This window comes from Perca fluviatilis, chromosome 10, assembly GCF_010015445.1.
Source record: "Perca fluviatilis chromosome 10, GENO_Pfluv_1.0, whole genome shotgun sequence".
Classification (NCBI taxonomy): Eukaryota; Metazoa; Chordata; class Actinopteri; order Perciformes; family Percidae; genus Perca; species Perca fluviatilis.
Window position 1 is genome coordinate 39,846,577 of NC_053121.1, and position 17,555 is coordinate 39,864,131.

At 40.6% G+C, this 17,555-nt stretch overlaps 1 protein-coding gene across 1 annotated transcript in view; it reads right to left on the reverse strand.

The window, feature by feature from the left end:
* Positions 1-679: 679 nt before the first annotated feature.
* LOC120566847 (microfibril-associated glycoprotein 4-like) overlaps positions 680-17,555 on the reverse strand; it is a 17,047-nt gene continuing 171 nt past the window's right edge. The window contains exons 2-6 of the mRNA XM_039813507.1: positions 4,173-4,328; positions 3,024-3,062; positions 2,782-2,878; positions 2,543-2,710; positions 680-1,348 (exon numbers count right to left, since the gene is read on the reverse strand). Coding sequence (XP_039669441.1) covers positions 1,095-1,348; positions 2,543-2,710; positions 2,782-2,878; positions 3,024-3,062; positions 4,173-4,328 — 714 coding nt within the window. The 3' untranslated portion in view covers positions 680-1,094. The remainder of the gene's footprint in view (positions 1,349-2,542; positions 2,711-2,781; positions 2,879-3,023; positions 3,063-4,172; positions 4,329-17,555) is intronic.

A 17,555-nucleotide genomic window follows, 5' to 3' on the forward strand; every position in this document is an offset into this window, starting at 1 on the left:
GGGAAGCATATACCGTGATCACAGCACGGCTTTGCTAGCGAGTAGTGTGAAAAACCGAAAATCCGCATAAGAAGGTTGGTTGGGGGGGTGGATGGGTCAAACAATTTAGGACTTTCACCCCGGAGGCCGGGGATCGTGTCCCGCGTGTGGCGTGATGTTTCCCCGTTAACCACCACGTTATTGTCACACGTTCCTCGCGGCCGTCTCCCACTGTGTTGTTGAAATAAAATATAGGTCCGTGGTTCAAGGCTAGATTTATAGGCTCTGGCCTTATCGCCAGCTGCACTTTGTCAACTTCTCTTCAAGTTCTCTTGAAAGTATGAAAAAGTCCCAGAACGAGGTCTCAGAAAGTTCACGCAGAGTCAGAATCAGATGTGAAAAGTAAGTTTTAAAGAGAAGAAAAGAAAGATCAAAGCTGTTCATTTATTCCAAATGCTTCAATTCTCAAAAGATTTATTTGTGAAATATTTTTATTTTCAGTAACAGTTTAACCGTTATATGTTCAGCAATATTTTAATGATTTTTCAGTCATATTTAACAAACTTAATGCAATTATTTGCAGTAATACTTCAGTAGTTTGGCCGGTATACTTTCATTAATTTTTAATAATATTAATAGTATAATAAACATTCCACAGCATATCCATCTTTTTTTTATTTAATAGAGAATTTAATTTCAAACCTCCACCAAACGTCAACTGGATGTCCTGAACTGCAAAGATCTTTTTATACTTTTCATTTTCATTTTCTTTACTTCTTTCTCTCTTTTAGACTTGTGTTATCAGTTCATGCCGTGATTAACACTACCAATCAGACTATATATGTTTTTCCATTTAAAGATTATGGGCCCTACTTTCCTGCTGCAGCCGCCCAACTGGAGACACATCGGACTTGTCTTCCACATTGCAGCGACCTGCGACTGCTTTAAAACAAAACAGACGGTAACAAGATTTACAAACATCAGTTGGTTTTCTTAGTGCTGCTGCCCAGTTTCAGGAAAATAAGACCTGTTGTGAGATTAAATGCTTAATGAGAGAAAGAGAAAGAAATGAGAAGAGATGAGCTGATATTCTGCTGGACGTTGGTCCTGGAGAACTACTGCACAGGACGGATCATCATGCTGATGGTCTTCAGGGAATAGTTATGACCTTTCCATTGTAACCACTCCACTCCAACAGCAGAGAGAGAGCTGTCAGCCCCCCAACGATAAACACCGTTTGGATTTGCATGGTGACAGTCTTTGTACCAGAACGCCCCCAGGTATTGTCTGGCACAGTTCCTAGCATCAGAGTCCTGGTCTTTGTCGAAGGTGGTGAACTTCATTCCGTTGTGAAAAGTCAAGGCGTCTCCTACAGAAACAAAACTATATGTATAATCCGAACATTATGATTAAACTAACAATGATATACATTTTTAAAGTGTATTTATTTGCCCAGTATAACCACAGTCTACTTCTCTACCTAGAGTAAGTATAACTAAATAATACAACTACTGAACTAACAACACTGGACATTTAACGGCTATTATGGTATATATATTTAATTAAATCAATAAAGCTACAGATTGAGCCAGCTAAAACACCTTTCCCTCAATCCGTAATAGAACAAACATTTCAATTGTAAAAATAATTCCAAACATATTCATCCTATTTACTCTGAACATTTTATTTATTAAAAACATTTTACACTCCACACAGAATAAACCCTTCCCTCTCCCGTCCCTACAACCTATTAAATCAAATATTTATTTATTTATTAACTACACTGTAACTTATTCTATTTTAGCTTTTTTAATATTTATTTTTCATGACTGTTTACATTTATTTTTATTGTTTTATGTAAAGCTTTTTTACTGAAATATGCTGCCTGTATAGAACCATAGAGTTGCCTTACAACCTCCAGCCTGTCAGTCAGTCACCAGGGCATAGAGAACCCTGTTCTGCCCATCAGTCTCAGAGGAAGTTTAACTGCACCGCGACCCGTTTCCCCTCGCCATTTTATTATATTGCTGCGTGGAGTTTTGAAAAGTGTAACTGCACTCGCGACCTCTTTATCGGCATTGACATGACTCCCCGTGACTTGAACAAAGAGTCGTATTTTCGTCCGTCTGAACCTCAACTCTGCAGACGGGTGTATCGGCGATGAGCCCCGCTCTCTGACATGCAGAGGACGGACAAGGTTGCACTAACGCTCAGCTACAGAAATTTGGCACCATTTGATTTAACGTCAATCGGTCATCCATATTATCGCTGTAATTCGGTCGGTACCATAAAAAGTTCAGGATACGGTACCCAACACTAAACCTGATGAACACTCAAATCATTGACAAAGTTAGTTTGCTCTTAAATTTCTTCATTAAAACAGAATTAGATTATAATATGAAACCATGTGATTCATGAAATATAAACAGAGGACTGAGTTGATTTCTCAGCAACTTGTTTAACTCTGTGTTTAGTTGTTTAGGGACAAGTATGTAGCATGAACCAATGTCACCCTCCTCAAAATTAATGGCTGAAATTCTCGTCCTTAATATGGAAGCCTCACCTGCTCCTCCATCAATGAATCCAGAAACATGCAGTTTGTATCCGTATATTTCTGGATCGATGAAGAATGAGGAGTAACGAGCAAACGTTTTGTTTCCTTCAAAGTCCTCCATGTCAACCAGCAGCTCGTACCTTTTCCTCTGAGTCAGGTGGAAGACAGACTCGAGACCTGAAAACAAACATAAACATTTAGAAACAGTTTCATGAAGACATGACTGTTAGTTTGGTTTAATTTCTCACCGAGCCAGTACTCTCCAGCAGGGTCCCCAAAGTCGGTCTTGTATTGATCCCAGCCCCTGTAGAAGTTCACCGTGCCATCCATCCTCCTCTGCATCACCTGGGGGGGGGACGGGATGGGGGGTTAACTAGCTAAACACACAAGATATCTGACAGCTCATGTTTCCAAACACTAACGTTTTTACTGGAATGTGATTTATTGTGAAGAAACTGCAGGAAGTATTGACTTCATTTAAAATACTCACCGTCCACCGTCCTCCTTCTGAATTCATGTCACAGTACACCTACACACACAAACACAGTTATAAGTTAATGTGATTGTGTCCCTTAATACTGTATCTGAAGTCTCTTTTATATAGACCTTAGTGGTCCCCTAATACTGTATCTGAAGTCTCTTTTATATAGACCTTAGTGGTCCCCTAATACTGTATCTGAAGTCTTTTTTATATAGGCCTTAGTGGTCCCCTAATACTGTATCTGAAGTCTCTTTTGTATAGACCTTAGTGGTCCCTAATACTGTATCTGAAGTCTCTTTTATATAGACCTTAGTGGTCCCCTAATACTGTATCTGAAGTCTTTTTATATAGGCCTTAGTGGTCCCCTAATACTGTATCTGAAGTCTTTTTATATAGGCCTTAGTGGTCCCCTAATACTGTATCTGAAGTCTCTTTTATATAGACCTTAGTGGTCCCCTAATACTGTATCTGAAGTCTCTTTTATATAGACCTTAGTGGTCCCCTAATACTGTATCTGAAGTCTTTTTTATATAGGCCTTAGTGGTCCCCTAATACTGTATCTGAAGTCTCTTTTGTATAGACCTTAGTGGTCCCCTAATACTGTATCTGAAGTCTCTTTCCCAAAATTCAGCCTTGGTGCAGAATTATAGCCACTAGAGCCAGTCCCACAATGAGCTTTCCTTAGGATGTGCCATTTCTGTGTCTATAGCTATTGAGGAGAAGAAATGGGGGGCAAGGGGGAGGGTGGGGGTGTGGCCTTGACCAACTGCCACTTTGCTCGTATTAAAGCCATGATGTCTCTCTCTCTCATGGGGGGGCCAAATTCTCTAGGCGGGCAAAGCAGAGAAAGGGGAGGTAACCTTGCTCCTTATGACCTTATAAGGAGAAGATTCCTGATTGGTCCATCTGAGCTTTCATTTTCTAAAAGGCAGGATACCCAGGGCTCGGTTTACACCTATCACCATTTCTAGCCACTGGGGGACCATATATCATAAAGTGAAATGTTCATGCCATGGGACATTTAAATAAAGATCAATTTGATTGGGGAAATCAATTTTTTTCTATTTTGTTGTATCAGAAGCATCAGTCAGAACTTGTAACTCTTAACATTATTATTATCTGAAGTTCAACCTGCGTCCTAGAGAGGATGAAGTGTACCTGGACAGCAGATGTGGCTCTGATGGGATAGATGGTGTACACTCCACTGGGTTGGCTGTTGTAATTGCGGTAAATGTCACTGCAGTCAAACGGCAGAAAGAGCTTATGGCAGCTGCTCAACAGTGGAGCCAGCAGGACGAGGACGAATGAAACCAGCTGGAACAGAAGAGATGTTCTCATTTAGTTTGATCAAGAACACATTTCTGACTTTGGTCTCTGCAGCAGGCTCAGGGAGACTCTGCTGTCGCCGACGCATTCTCATTTTGGTTGGTGCGGATTTGAAAACAAACTGTGCTGACATCGTACTCTATGTGGGTTTTTCCACTGGGTTCTCCCCCTGCATTGGTATAATAATAATAATAATAATAATAATAATAATAATAATAATAATAATAATAATAATAATAATAATAATAATACATTCTATTTATGGGAGCCTTTCATAGCACTCAAGGTCACCTTACAGTTAAAAAGGCAAATATAATTAAAACCAACATTTAAAAGATTGAAATAGAAAAATGAAAATATAGCAATCAATTCATTATTTTGATGGAGAGTGTATCATGTGTGGTAGGCCTTTCAGAAAAGGTGTGTTTTAGCTTTTGCATCTCTCCTCGCTAGGCGCAGAATACTGTTATCTTGGACCTCCTCACAACCTCCTTCTATTTCTGTCTGGCCCAAAGACTTGGCCTTTTTTTTCAACTTGAAAAAATTAAGTACAATATCAGAGGTAGGGCAGAATCTTTTGGCAAAAAATGGCAACAATTTATTACATTCTTTAATGATTTACCAACCCTAGATGTGGATTGAGGAGGGGTTTATATAATGTTTTATTTTTTATTTATTTTATTTATTTTTTGTGCTAATACCATCTCAATTTTCCATGAATCCTTGCTTGTATGTAGATACGCTTTATTGTACCGGTATGCAAATATGTAATTGTTTGTATGTATATATTTTTTTTTCTTTTGGATCTTCAGACATACAGTTTATCAGATTGGGGTTTCCTTGTTGGGGCTGGGTAGGGTTGATTATGGTGGTGGGGTGGTTTAAAGTGTAAAATGCAGTTTGCAACAATAAAAATTCTATAATAAAAAAAAAGAAAAGGTGGGTTTTGAGGGATTTTTTAAATGTGGGTAGAGACTCTATGGTACGGATGGATAGCAGGAGGGAGTTCCAAAGGCCAGGAGCAGAATGGCTGAAGGCTCTAAACCCTGTTGTGGACAGGCGGGCAGAAGGAGTGGAAAGCAGTGAAGAAGAGGAGGATCGGAAAGTTCGGAATGGAGTGTAGGGCTGAAGGAGTTCAGAGAGGTATGGAGGAGCGAGATTATGGAGGGCTTTGAAAGGGAGAAGAAGAATCTTAAAGGTCCCATGACATGGTCGTTTTTGGATGCTTTTATATAGGTCTTAGTGGTCCCTTAATACTGTATCTGAAGTCTCTTTTATATAGGCCTTAGTGGTCCCTTAATACTGTATCTGAAGTCTCTTTTATATAGGCCTTAGTGGTCCCTTCATACTGTATCTGAAGTCTATTTTATATAGACCTTAGTGGTCCTCTAATACTGTATCTGAAGTCTCTTTTATATAGGCCTTAGTGGTTCCTTGATACTGTATCTGAAGTCTCTTTTATATAGACCTTAGTGGTCCCCTAATACTGTATCTGAAGTCTCTTTTATATAGACCTTAGTGGTCCCCTAATACTGTATCTGAAGTCTCTTTTATATAGGCCTTAGTGGTCCCCTAATACTGTATCTGAAGTCTCTTTTATATAGACCTTAGTGGTCCCCTAATACTGTATCTGAAGTCTCTTTTATATAGACCTTACTGGTCCCCTAATACTGTATCTGAAGTCTCACAATGAGCTTTCCTTAGGATGTGCCATTTCTGTGTCTGTAGCTATTGAGGAGGAGAGGGGGGGGCAAGGTGGAGGGTGGGGGTGTGGGCCAAATTCTCTGGGCAGGCAAAGCAAAAAAAGGGGAGGTAACCTTGCTCCTTATGACCTCATAAGGAGAAGATTCCTGATCGGTCCATCTGAGCTTTCATTTTCTCAAAGGCAGAGGAGGATACCTAGGACTCGGTTTACACCTATCACCATTTCTAGCCACTGGGGGGCCATAGGCAGGCTGGAGGAATGCATATTAATGTTAAAAAACCTCATAAAGTGAAATTTTCATGCCATGGGACCTTTAAAGTCAATACGGTATTGGACAGGGAGCCAGTGCAGTTGTTTAATGAGTGGATTAACGTGTTCAGTTGTTGGGGTTCTGGTGATAATACGGGCAGCTGAGTTTTGGACCAATTGGAGTTTATGGATGGACTTGTAGGGTAAACTAAAGAGAATAGTCAATACGGGAAGTGACAAGAGCGTGGATGAGAGTAGCAGTATTATTGGGTGTAAGTGATGGACGAAGACGGTGTATGGTGCGTTAGTGAAAGTAAGCAGACCGGCTGAGATTATTGATGTGTTTTTTTCAAAACAAAGTGTGCTATCGAGGATCTCACCGAGGCTCTTGACATGAGTGGAAGAGGGGACTTTGGAATTGTTGATGGAGACTGAAAAATTGGGACATCTTGCTAGGGTGGATTTGGAGCCAACAATGTGAATTTCTGTGTTGCTACTGTTAAATTTGAGAAGGTTATGAGTGAACCAGGTTTTAACTTTGTCTAAACAGTCAGACAGGGAAGACGGAGGGAGCTTGGGAGTGGGTTTGGTGGACAAGTAGAGCTGGGTGTCATCCGCGTAGCAGTGAAATTAAATATTGTATTTCCTGAAAATAAAAAGGAAAGGAGGGGCCCCAGGACTGAGCCCTGGGAACACCACTGGTAACTGGGGAGGGTTGTGATTGAACATGTTTAAGTTGTACAAACTGAGATGTAGAATGAGAACCACTTGAGTGATGTATTGATGACACCAATGGAGGCAAGACGGTCCAAGAGGATATTGTGATAAATTGTATCAAAGGCAGCAGTTAAATCAAGGAGGATGAGTATAGTGAGAAAACCTGAGTCAGCGGCCATCAGTAGGTCATTGGTATCATTTATTAGTGCTGTTTCTGTGCTATGAAGAGGGCGAAAACCAGATTGAAACTGTTCACAGAGGTTATTGTTAATGAGATGATTATGGACCTGTGCAGCAATAGTTTTCTCTAGGATTTTTGAGATAAATGGCAGTTTGGAGATTGGTCTATAATTATTTAGGTTGTTGGGATAGCAGCAGTTATATAATAGAGGAAGCAACATGAGCAGAAATTAGAGAGGAGTGGATGATGTTAGTTATGAAGGAGGAGAGGGAGGGTAGACAGGTTTTAACTAGGTGGGTGGGCAGGGGGTCAAGCTGACAGGTGGATAATTTTGATTTTTGGACAATATCAGATATTTCATTGACAGTTGGGAGTTGGAAACTAGATAATAAAGAAGAGGGGGGGCAGAGGTAGGTGAATGAAGTGCACTGTCATCATGTCATTATGTGAAGAGGGCAGCTGATGGTGAATATTTTCAATTTTAGTTTTGAAAAATTACATAAAACTATTACATTGAGAAATTGAATACAGGTGGGATGGGAGAGTATTCGGAGGTCGTGAAAGTGTATTAATTGTAGAAAACAGAGCCTGAGTGTTCCCTTCACCAGATGATTTTAGATGAATGTAGTATTTGGATTTTGCTATAGAGAGGGAATCCTTATAGTGTAGCATGTGGTTGTCATACATGTCCTTGTGTACAACTAGTCTGCTTTTTTTGTAGAGACGTTCCAGGCTCCGTCCTTTTACTTTTAATTGACGTAGAGTTGGTGTACCAGAGGAACAAGAGTGTCCAAGAGATGGTGGAGTCCATCATTTTACTGTGAAACCAGGTTGTCAGTGTTGGCTGATTTGTCTATGGGGAGATTGTTGATTCCAACAGAGAGAGCAGGTAGATCAATGTTCTTGATGTTTCTAAATGAAATGGAGTGAGGTGGATTTGTTTTAGATGGTGGTAAATTGATATTAAAAGAAATTAACTTATGGTCAGAGATGGGCAAGTCAGATGCAGTACAATTAAAAGGGGTTAAACCAGAGCAACAGATGAGGTCCAGGATGTGTCCTTTGTTGTGTGTGAGAAAGTCAATGTGCTGTTGTAATCCAAAACTGTCCAGTACTGAGGAAAAGTCCCTTGTGAGAGTGTAGGTAGTATTGTCAATATGAATATTAAAATTACCCAAAATTATGACAACATTAAGACAAATCAGTTTTAAAAGTATTATTGTTGGACTTGGGTGGGCGATAGATAGTGGCTAATATAGTAGGGACTGGCCCACTAATCTGTAGAACTATGGATTCAGATGAGTTGGAGGGAGGGGCAGTAACAGTGGACACTCTCCATTTGTCCTTGTAGAGCATTGCAACCCCTCCCCCTGACCTGACGCACGCGATTGACAGGTGTAAACAAACCCAGGTGGTACAGCCTCGTTGAGCTGTGTGTAATCATTCTGCCGCTGCCAGGTTTCAGTCAGGCACGAGACATTTTTTTTCCTGTAGAACAGTGTTTCTAAAATGGGGGTACGTGTCCCCTTAGGGGTACTTTGGAGGACTGCAGGGGGTACGTGAGATATTTAACAAAATGTTTAATAAAAGTAAAAATGTGACATTTGTGTCTCCTTCTTTGGGCCTAATATTGCCTTCCTTCCTTCTACTTTTTACAAGTTTCTCTCTTTTTTCTTCTTATGTCACTGTTTTTGAAGTTTTTGATACTATTTCGACCTATTCTTGCCTTACTTCCTTCTTTCTACCATCTTTTTCCAAGTTTTTGTCTTTTTTACAGTTTTTGTCTCTTTTCTCATTAGCGTTTAAATGTTTTTTTTCAGTTACAAGTAGGGTTGGGCATCGAGAACCGATTCCTACTTGGAATCGTTTCAAAAATTACGATTCCATCGGAATATGTTATTTTACATTGAAAAAGCCCCGTCAAACTGCAACCCACCTTTGAATCAAAATAAAACTTTACCTCTAATTTGTGAAATAAGCATGTGACCCGTTTCAACTCCACCACTCAAAGAATCGGATTCGAGAATCAATAAGAACCGGAATCAGAAGGAAGAATTGGGATTGGAATCAGAATCGTTAATATCCAAATGATGCCCAACCCTAGTTCCAAGGCTGTTGTTTAGTAAATCTATCGCTAACAGCGCTGTACTGTTCCTGCTTATATACACTTTTTTTTCTACCGAAAATGATTAGCGCTGGTCAGGGGGTACTTGGCTTAAAGAAACAATTCAAAAGAGGTACATTATTGAAATAAGTTTGAGAACCTGCTGTAGAAGATCATAAATCAGGGGCCCCTTCTTAGTGGGCGAACGGATGTTGAACAGCCCAACGGAGACACTGCTGTGGCCAAGATTAGCGCTAGCTGACCTGGCTAAGTTAGCTAGTACCACCGTGATCAACAACACGGTGGCGCTTTCTCAGAGGACGAGGTGACGATGAGCAGAAGGATTTTATTGGCTTTGTGTCGCCGATGTCGAATCTCCGTCCGGACCCACGATGGATATATTTACGCCATTGATGACGAGCCAAATCCAGGTGAAGATATAACGCAGGTGGGGTTGTAGCTGGAGAAGTTCATCCACTGAGTAATGGAGAATAGATGAAACAGGATCAAATATGAATGTGAGTGATCCAGACAAGGACAGTCCATAGAAACCATCTGTTGATCACCATTGTTCATTCAAAACACCAGCGGCCCAGAAACAACAGCAGGTACGAGGTAGTGGCGGCGAGGCCGTGATCTCCAGCCACCAAGGATGGAGGTAATCAGACCATTTTTGCAAGTTAATCCATCAAAGTTAGTAGTCGAGTTGTGTAACCATATAATTAGAGATGCACCGATAGAGTGGCCGGTGACCGGAATTGGCTGGTTTTCCCGTGCTCGGCCATGACCGGCGAGCTGCAGGTCAGTCTGACATATGGCGATTTCATGCCGGTTAACGCTACAATTAACTGACAACAGAAGTTATACGAGTTACAGTTCTCAAGGACGCACGCACAGCACGGACGCCACGTAACGCACGGCACGGCATGCACGGCACGGACGCCCCGGCACGGTCTCTTTAACTTGCAACATGTCAGCTGTTTGGACATTCTTCAGAGTGTGTGCAGAAGATAACGAGTTTGCAATATGCAACATCTGCAAGGAGACAGTAGGGCGTGGAGGGACCACACCAAGAACCAGAATCACATTTCTTTAGTTGGATACAGTGGCGGTTCTACACGGAGGCCTAAGGAGGCCCGTGCCTCCCTAGACATGTCCCTGGCCACCCCTGTAACCCCCCATGCTGACCAAATAAAAAAATTGTGAATTTATTATTGTTTTACACGCGATCGCCAAAAGTGGAACTAATGTGCGACGCAACGTTCTACATGGGTAAATTAGAGCGGCACACCCAAACACTGTAGCTGCCGTTGACATATATAACCTGGACCAACAGACCCCGTTGCTCTGGACGAGACCAGTGAAGGATGTTAGAAGTCTCTTTCCCGGTGCTGGCTGAGCGTTACTGAGCAGCCTCCAACTGAGCTTGAAGACGTAGATGTGACGTGAGCAACGTGTCTGAAAGTGTGAAGTCTTCTGGTAGCTGTGCCGAGAGAAATCTCAATCATTCCCAATCTTACAGAGACGGAGAGCGTAGGTATATGTAAGGAGATAACATAGGCACAGGCTAATTACTGATCACTAACATGCTAGTTAACATTAGTAATTAAACCTAAACAGCTAATGGAAGTCCAAACTGCCTGTGAGCTTCTCCTGTACTATACGGTAATTCCTCTACTGTGTGACAGTAAGTCTCGTGGTTATGACCCAATCGTTAGCCTATTGTTATAAAAGCGTCTGCTACGGAGCCATAACGTGAGGTATAAGGTAATGGAGCCTTTTATACATTGTCGTGTTTCTTTAGAAATAAACAACGGACAAATAGAGTCTTTAAACTCTTCAGATGTAAAGTTATTCTCTGTCAAAGTGACGTCAGAATGAATGGCACTCAATGGGATGCTAACGGCGGGTGATCACTTGTTAGCATCAAAGCGCTCGCTTACCCCCTTGGTACCTGCCTGCAACGTGTGGTGCTGCTCAGTGAATGATTTTTTATTTTTTATTTTATTTATGTTTTTTTTATTTATCCTTTATTTTACCAGGTGATGTCCCATTGAGATAGTCAAATCTCTTTTACAAGAGAGCCCTGGAGCAACAGTACACAAGTTACACAGAATCACAAAAACAGACACAGCAAACAAAACTGATTTACAGTACATGTAAAACAATTTAAAATAACATAAAAAGGCTTATTGAAAACATGTGCATTGTTCAAATTTCGATTGTTTAAGTAATTGTTTAAAATGTTTAAGTGGGATGAGAACAGAAAGCTTCATAACAATTTGGAGTAAATTCCAACACCAAGGAGCAGCATAACTAAAAGCAGTCTTGCCAAATTCTGTTGTTACACGTGGGATATTTAGAGCCAAAATGTTAGCAGAGCAGAGATTGTAAAGGTGATGATTCCTGGTCAACAAACTAGTAAGATAACTTGGTAAAGTACCATTAATTGCTTTAAAAATAAAAAAGTGCCAGTGGAACCATCTCCACGACCTAAAGAGCTAAAACCAGTTTCCTCATAAAGACGACAGTGATGAGTGCGTGACTTGGCATTAGTAATGAAACGTAATGCACCATGGTAGACTGTGTCAAGTGTGTGCAGCGTGGTAGAGGCAGCATGCATGTGAATAACATCCCCATAGTCTAAGACTGGTAGGAAAGTGGCACTGATCAATTTCTTCCTATCTTGGGTAGTAAAACTAGCCTGACGTGGTCATACTCAGATTCTAGTCAGAATATGAGTCTGAAACCGCTCCATTGGGCTGTGATTATGGGGCGTGTTCCAACCGAACCAGGAAAAAAAATGCCTCTGCATTCATTGGATAGACCTACATCCAATCAGAGCAACGGAACTCAACTCAGCTGTCAACAGAACTCAACACTGTGTATTGTCTCCATAGCAACCACTCTTTGCACAATGCATTCGTTCTAACTTCCGACTTTTAGACCTTTTTGAAGATGGATATATCATTTGTTGCGTGTAAATATAAATGTGGATAACGTTAGTGATAGTGACATGCTTGCTACAGTCGCATTTCTAGAGATGAATCGGCGAAAACACGTTTTATTTCTCTGATTCACGGCTTTGTTCTAGCGCTGCTGGGCGCTCCCTCTCTTCAGTCTCTCTCTATGTCTCTCCACCATATAACGCTCTCTCTCTTCAGTCTCTCTCTATCTCTCTCCACCATATAACGCTCTCTCTCTTCAGTCTCTCTCCACCATATAACGCTACCATGCTTTCGGGCAGTTGTTGAGGCTCCTCTGCTGAGGATTTTAAAATGAATGCGCTGTCGATATCTTCTGTAACAGACGCGATGGTGGAATCTACATCTCAACCCAAGCGTTCTTTGGTGACGTGGTTGATTCTGTTACTGTTGATCATCTGTCCGACAATCTGATTGGTCCGAACAGATCCTGTTCGGGCAATAATTTTTTCTCAACGGAGCGACTCCAGACCGAACTTCCCGACCTCGAATTTTGTGGGCGGGGCTAAGTTCGGCTGGCATCCAGGCTATAGTAAAACAGGATTTATTCCTAAAATAAAAACCAAGCTTCACTTTCAGTTTTCTCACTAATTTTTCAATATGAACCTTGAAGGTTAGCTTTTCATCAATCCACAAACCAAGATATTTATAAGATGAAACATTTTCAACGCACTTCCCATCTAGTGTGGAAATGGCTAGAGGGGTTGATGCGGGTACAGTCCGAGACTTTGTGAACTGCATCACTTTAGTTTTACCAGCGTTTAATACCAGTCTAAGTTCAATGAAGATGGTCTGTAATAAATTAAAAGACTGCTGTAGTGATTGATAAGCTTGAGCTAGAGTAGGTGCGGAACAATATAGTACTGTATCGTCTGCATAGAGGTGTATTTTGCCTATATCTGCTACAGAGGCAATGGTGTTAATGTAAATAGTAAATAGAATCGGACCAAGGATAGACCCTTGAGGGACACCTCGCCGGACCCCCAGTGGGACAGAACTATGCCCATCGACAACTACAGTCTGTGTTCTGTTATCAAGATAGTTTCTGAACTAGTCTACTGCCTTAGTGCCCAAGCCAATGCCACGGAGCCTCTTGAGGAGGATACAATGATCTACTGTGTCAAAGGCCTTTGATAAGTCAATAAACAGGGCAGCACAGCTCATCTTATGGTCAAGGTCACAGATGATGTCATTAAGCACCTTGGTAGCTGCAGTAATGGTACTATGCTTGGCCCTAAAGCCTGACTGTTCCGGGCAAAGTATGTGATGATTTTGCAGGAAGCCCTTAAGTTGGGTATTTACTAAAGACTCTAGGACCTTTGCAAGCACAGACAGTTTAGAGATTGGGCGATAATTATCAAGAATGGAGGGGTCCCCCCCTTTCAGCAGGGGCAACACATGGGCAGATTTCCAAACATCTGGTAAGTCATTTGAAGACAAAGACAGGTTAAAAATGTATGTAATAGGTTCCACTATGATATGTGCTGATAATTTTAGTAAACCAGGATGTAGGCCATCAGGACCGGCTGATTTCCTAGTATCAATTTCCTTAAGAGCCTTAAGCACTACAGATGAGGGAATTAATTCAAAATCAAATCCCTCACTGACCAGAGAAGCAGGTGAATTGTGTTGGAGGGGTGAGGAGACATGGCCATGTGAGACCTTTTCCGGATATGTTTGTTTAAAAATGTCACCTGCCTTGATGAAATGGTCATTGAAAGCATTAACAATATCGTTCTTGTTTGAGATCTGTTGGGTGTCTTTAACTATATGCTTGGGGAGAGCCAAGTCACTGGAGGGTGGTTTCAGAGATTTTATTGTCTTCCAAAATTTAGATGGATTATTTAGGTTTAAGGACATTGATTTAAGGTAATAATCAGATTTGCATTTTCTTACAAGGTAAGTGCACTTGTTCCTAAGATACCTAAACTTAGTCCAGTCAGATTGGAGGTTTGTGTTCTTTGCTAAAGCCCAGGCTGCATTTCTTTCATGGATCAGAGAAGACAGTTCATTAGAGAACCAGGGGTTATCACGTCCTTTAATTCTATAGCATGTGAGAGGGGCATGTTTATCAGTAATCGAGAGAAAAAGTGAGTGAAAGTAGTTCCATGCCACATTAATATGTGGTATAAGGCTGATTCTAGAGAAATCGCAGCCATTTAATTCATGTAAAAAGGCTTGTTCTACAAATCTGTTAAAATTTCTTTTAATGAGGATGCGAGGCTTAGATTTAGGAAGCTTGGTGTCCCTAACACATGCTATGGTGCAATGGTCACTAATGTCGTTAGAGAACACCCCTATCTCTTTATATTTTTGTGGAGTGTTGGTGAGTATTAGATCTATTAGGGTTTACTTATCTGGAAATTTTATATTAGGACGGGTAGGGAAGGAAACAAGCTGAGTAAGATTTAGCTCATTACAAATGTTTTTCAGGCAGTCAGAATTAGCACAGAGCCAGTCAAAATTCAGATCTCCCATAAGCACAATTTCCCGATCCCGTAATTCGACTAATACATCAGCTAAAGAACTTAAGGCCTCCTTAACAGCAGAAGGAGGCTTATAGCAGGCAATGACAGTAAGGAGTGATGTGGAAGAAAAAGAAATATCAATAGACAAAAACTCAAATATTTTAGGACGGGAGATACATTTACTTACTCTACAATTAAACTTGTTTTTAATGTAAATGGCAACACCACCGCCCTTACTTTGACGATCACTACGAAACAAATTCTAACCAGTAATATGAATAGAAGAATCAGAAACTGATTTCTTCAGCCAAGTCTCAGATAAAACCAAAACATCGGGGTCTGAGGTAGACACCCAAACCCTGACAAGGTCCATTTTTGGCACGAGACTTCTAACATTCATATGGAGGAAGCCAAGACCATTTTGTTCTTTAAAATCAGATGGGGTAGGTAAATTAATACATGGGGTTGTAGGCCCAGGATTTGGCTTAATGTTACCTGACATTAAAAGAAGTAGAATTATTAAAAGACGATATTTTAATCTAACAGCTTTGGAACTGTGAAAATCATGATTATGCGATTGGCCAGTTGATATTAAAACATCAAACATTTCAATGACAGTTTTACTAGGAACACAAAATGATAAATTAAAAGGAAATAAAATGACTGGCTGGTAGAATGCTGTGCATGAAAAATGCATGAGTGCAATATAGGAGAGTTCAGGATAAACTCGGCTGTTGCATTGCGATAACAAATACATTTGAGTAAAGTAATCAACAGGTTGTATGCCCATGTTAAGTAGGGAGGGATGGTTAGGCAACGAAATGTAAGGCATGCCCCTATGTTTTTTTTCTCCCTCTAATAGTTATCATGAAACGAGGAAGGGACATAGCGGCCTTTTTTGCCCCAGTAAACCAAAAAAGTGAGAAACAGCAGTGAGAGAAACAAATGAAGGTGTTGAGGAGCAGGAAGAGGGAGAGCCAGAGGAGTCTGGGGAGGTTGGAGACAGGGCATGTGATGAAAGGGAGGGCTCTGACACAGAGAGGGAGATTCCAGAGGGTGAGGAGGGTGAAGAAGAGGGTGAGGAGGGTGAAGAAGAGGGTGAGAAGGATGAAGAAGAGGGTGAGGAGGATGAAAACCTACAGGGACAGAGAGAGGAACAGCAAGGGGGACAGCAAGTGGATCCATGTAAGGTTCTGAATCATATCGTAACCTAGGGTTACCCCCATCCCTATTAATGCAAACTTAGATCATTCTTCATTAAGGGGAGACACCCCAACATAAACCATAATTTTGAGATTTTGGGCAATTTTGCTTCCATACATGTCTTCTTTCAGACTATTGGGAAGAAAACATCCAAAATACACATTAACATGTTCATTTTACACTTTGTCTATTTAAGCCTTAAACTTTCTCCTAAATTCACTAAAAGTTAGCATTAGATAATGCCTCATTTGCATATTTAAAATATAAATATATATAAAAAAAAACTTGTAACACAAACATATATTTGGTAATGTAAGTAATCAGCCGGGGAAGATTCATGCTGATATCTGTTAGTCAAAGGTTTTTATTCACCTCTAATGTCTAATATTTTGTAATCCATCTCTTTAAGGATATTTTCTCTAAATGTTTTTTTCTCAGACTCTGAGTCATAAATCTTACTTCAGCAGCACTCACACACACCAACCGTTCCAGTTTCATACTCGTTGGTTCTTACTATTTGCAAAGCAGTGCAATTACAATTTAATGGTAGGCCTGCTGTGTGTCCTTACAATGGTGCTTTCTGCTGTAAATTATTTTTAGTGTCAATATGGCTCGGTTTCTTTTTCTTTTTTAAGTAAATACTTGGCCTACATTTTGAAATACATGCAGATATGCATGCATACGTAAATACATGTTGTAGTTGTGCCCTATGTTTACTGTCCATCTTTCTACAGATATCAGCAAGTCCAAGAATGATGTACCAGTACAGCCCAACTTGAATATATTCCCAACCACATTGATGGGGGACAGAAGACGGAGCTTCAGGCCAAACTGGTCTAATCTTCATCCATGGCTCGAGTATTCTGTCATGATGGACTCTACATATTGCTATGCATGTAGACGTTTTTCATTTTTTATGGCCCTACCTCTCTTGCACCTGCACTCACGCTTGTACAACATAAATGTTTATATGATTTTAATGTAAAATAAAGTTCATAATCTTTAAATATAATTTGTTGCTATTTTTTATGTGCTCCTTTGGTTAAACACTGGCCCCTCCTTGGCCCCCCTGGTAAACTTTGTCTAGAACCGCCACTGGTTGGATATTGGATGTGAAAAGAAGGAAATGGTTCTAATGTTGCTCTTTAGATGTGTGTTAAAGTCCCACACCAGGAGTCATTTATATAGCTCTATTTTATAGTGATCCATTATCTGGTCAACACATGTTCTATTAAAGAAAAGATAGAAAATACATATGTGTGTGTGCTGTAAAGTGGTAAAATAGAATAGGTGAATTGGGCAGCGGCCGCAACTAAGAATCGTCGGCCTAGAAAGTTGCTGTGAATGTGCATCTCTACATATAATCAGTTTGGGCGAGAAGAAGCAGGGAAAGAAAACACAAATTAGTTGAGAAAGCAGCGGCAGTGCGGGGTGCCAGCGTTCAACTCTCCATTCCAGTTAATCTCACTCTCATGCAGAGCTAGAATACTCTGCAAAGCAAGATGAAGACTTTTGCTTTCCCTGTCCAAATTCTGGGGCCACAAAAGATTAAAATGTGCCTGTGCATACATAACCTGTTAACATACTGAAACTACTGATAACAA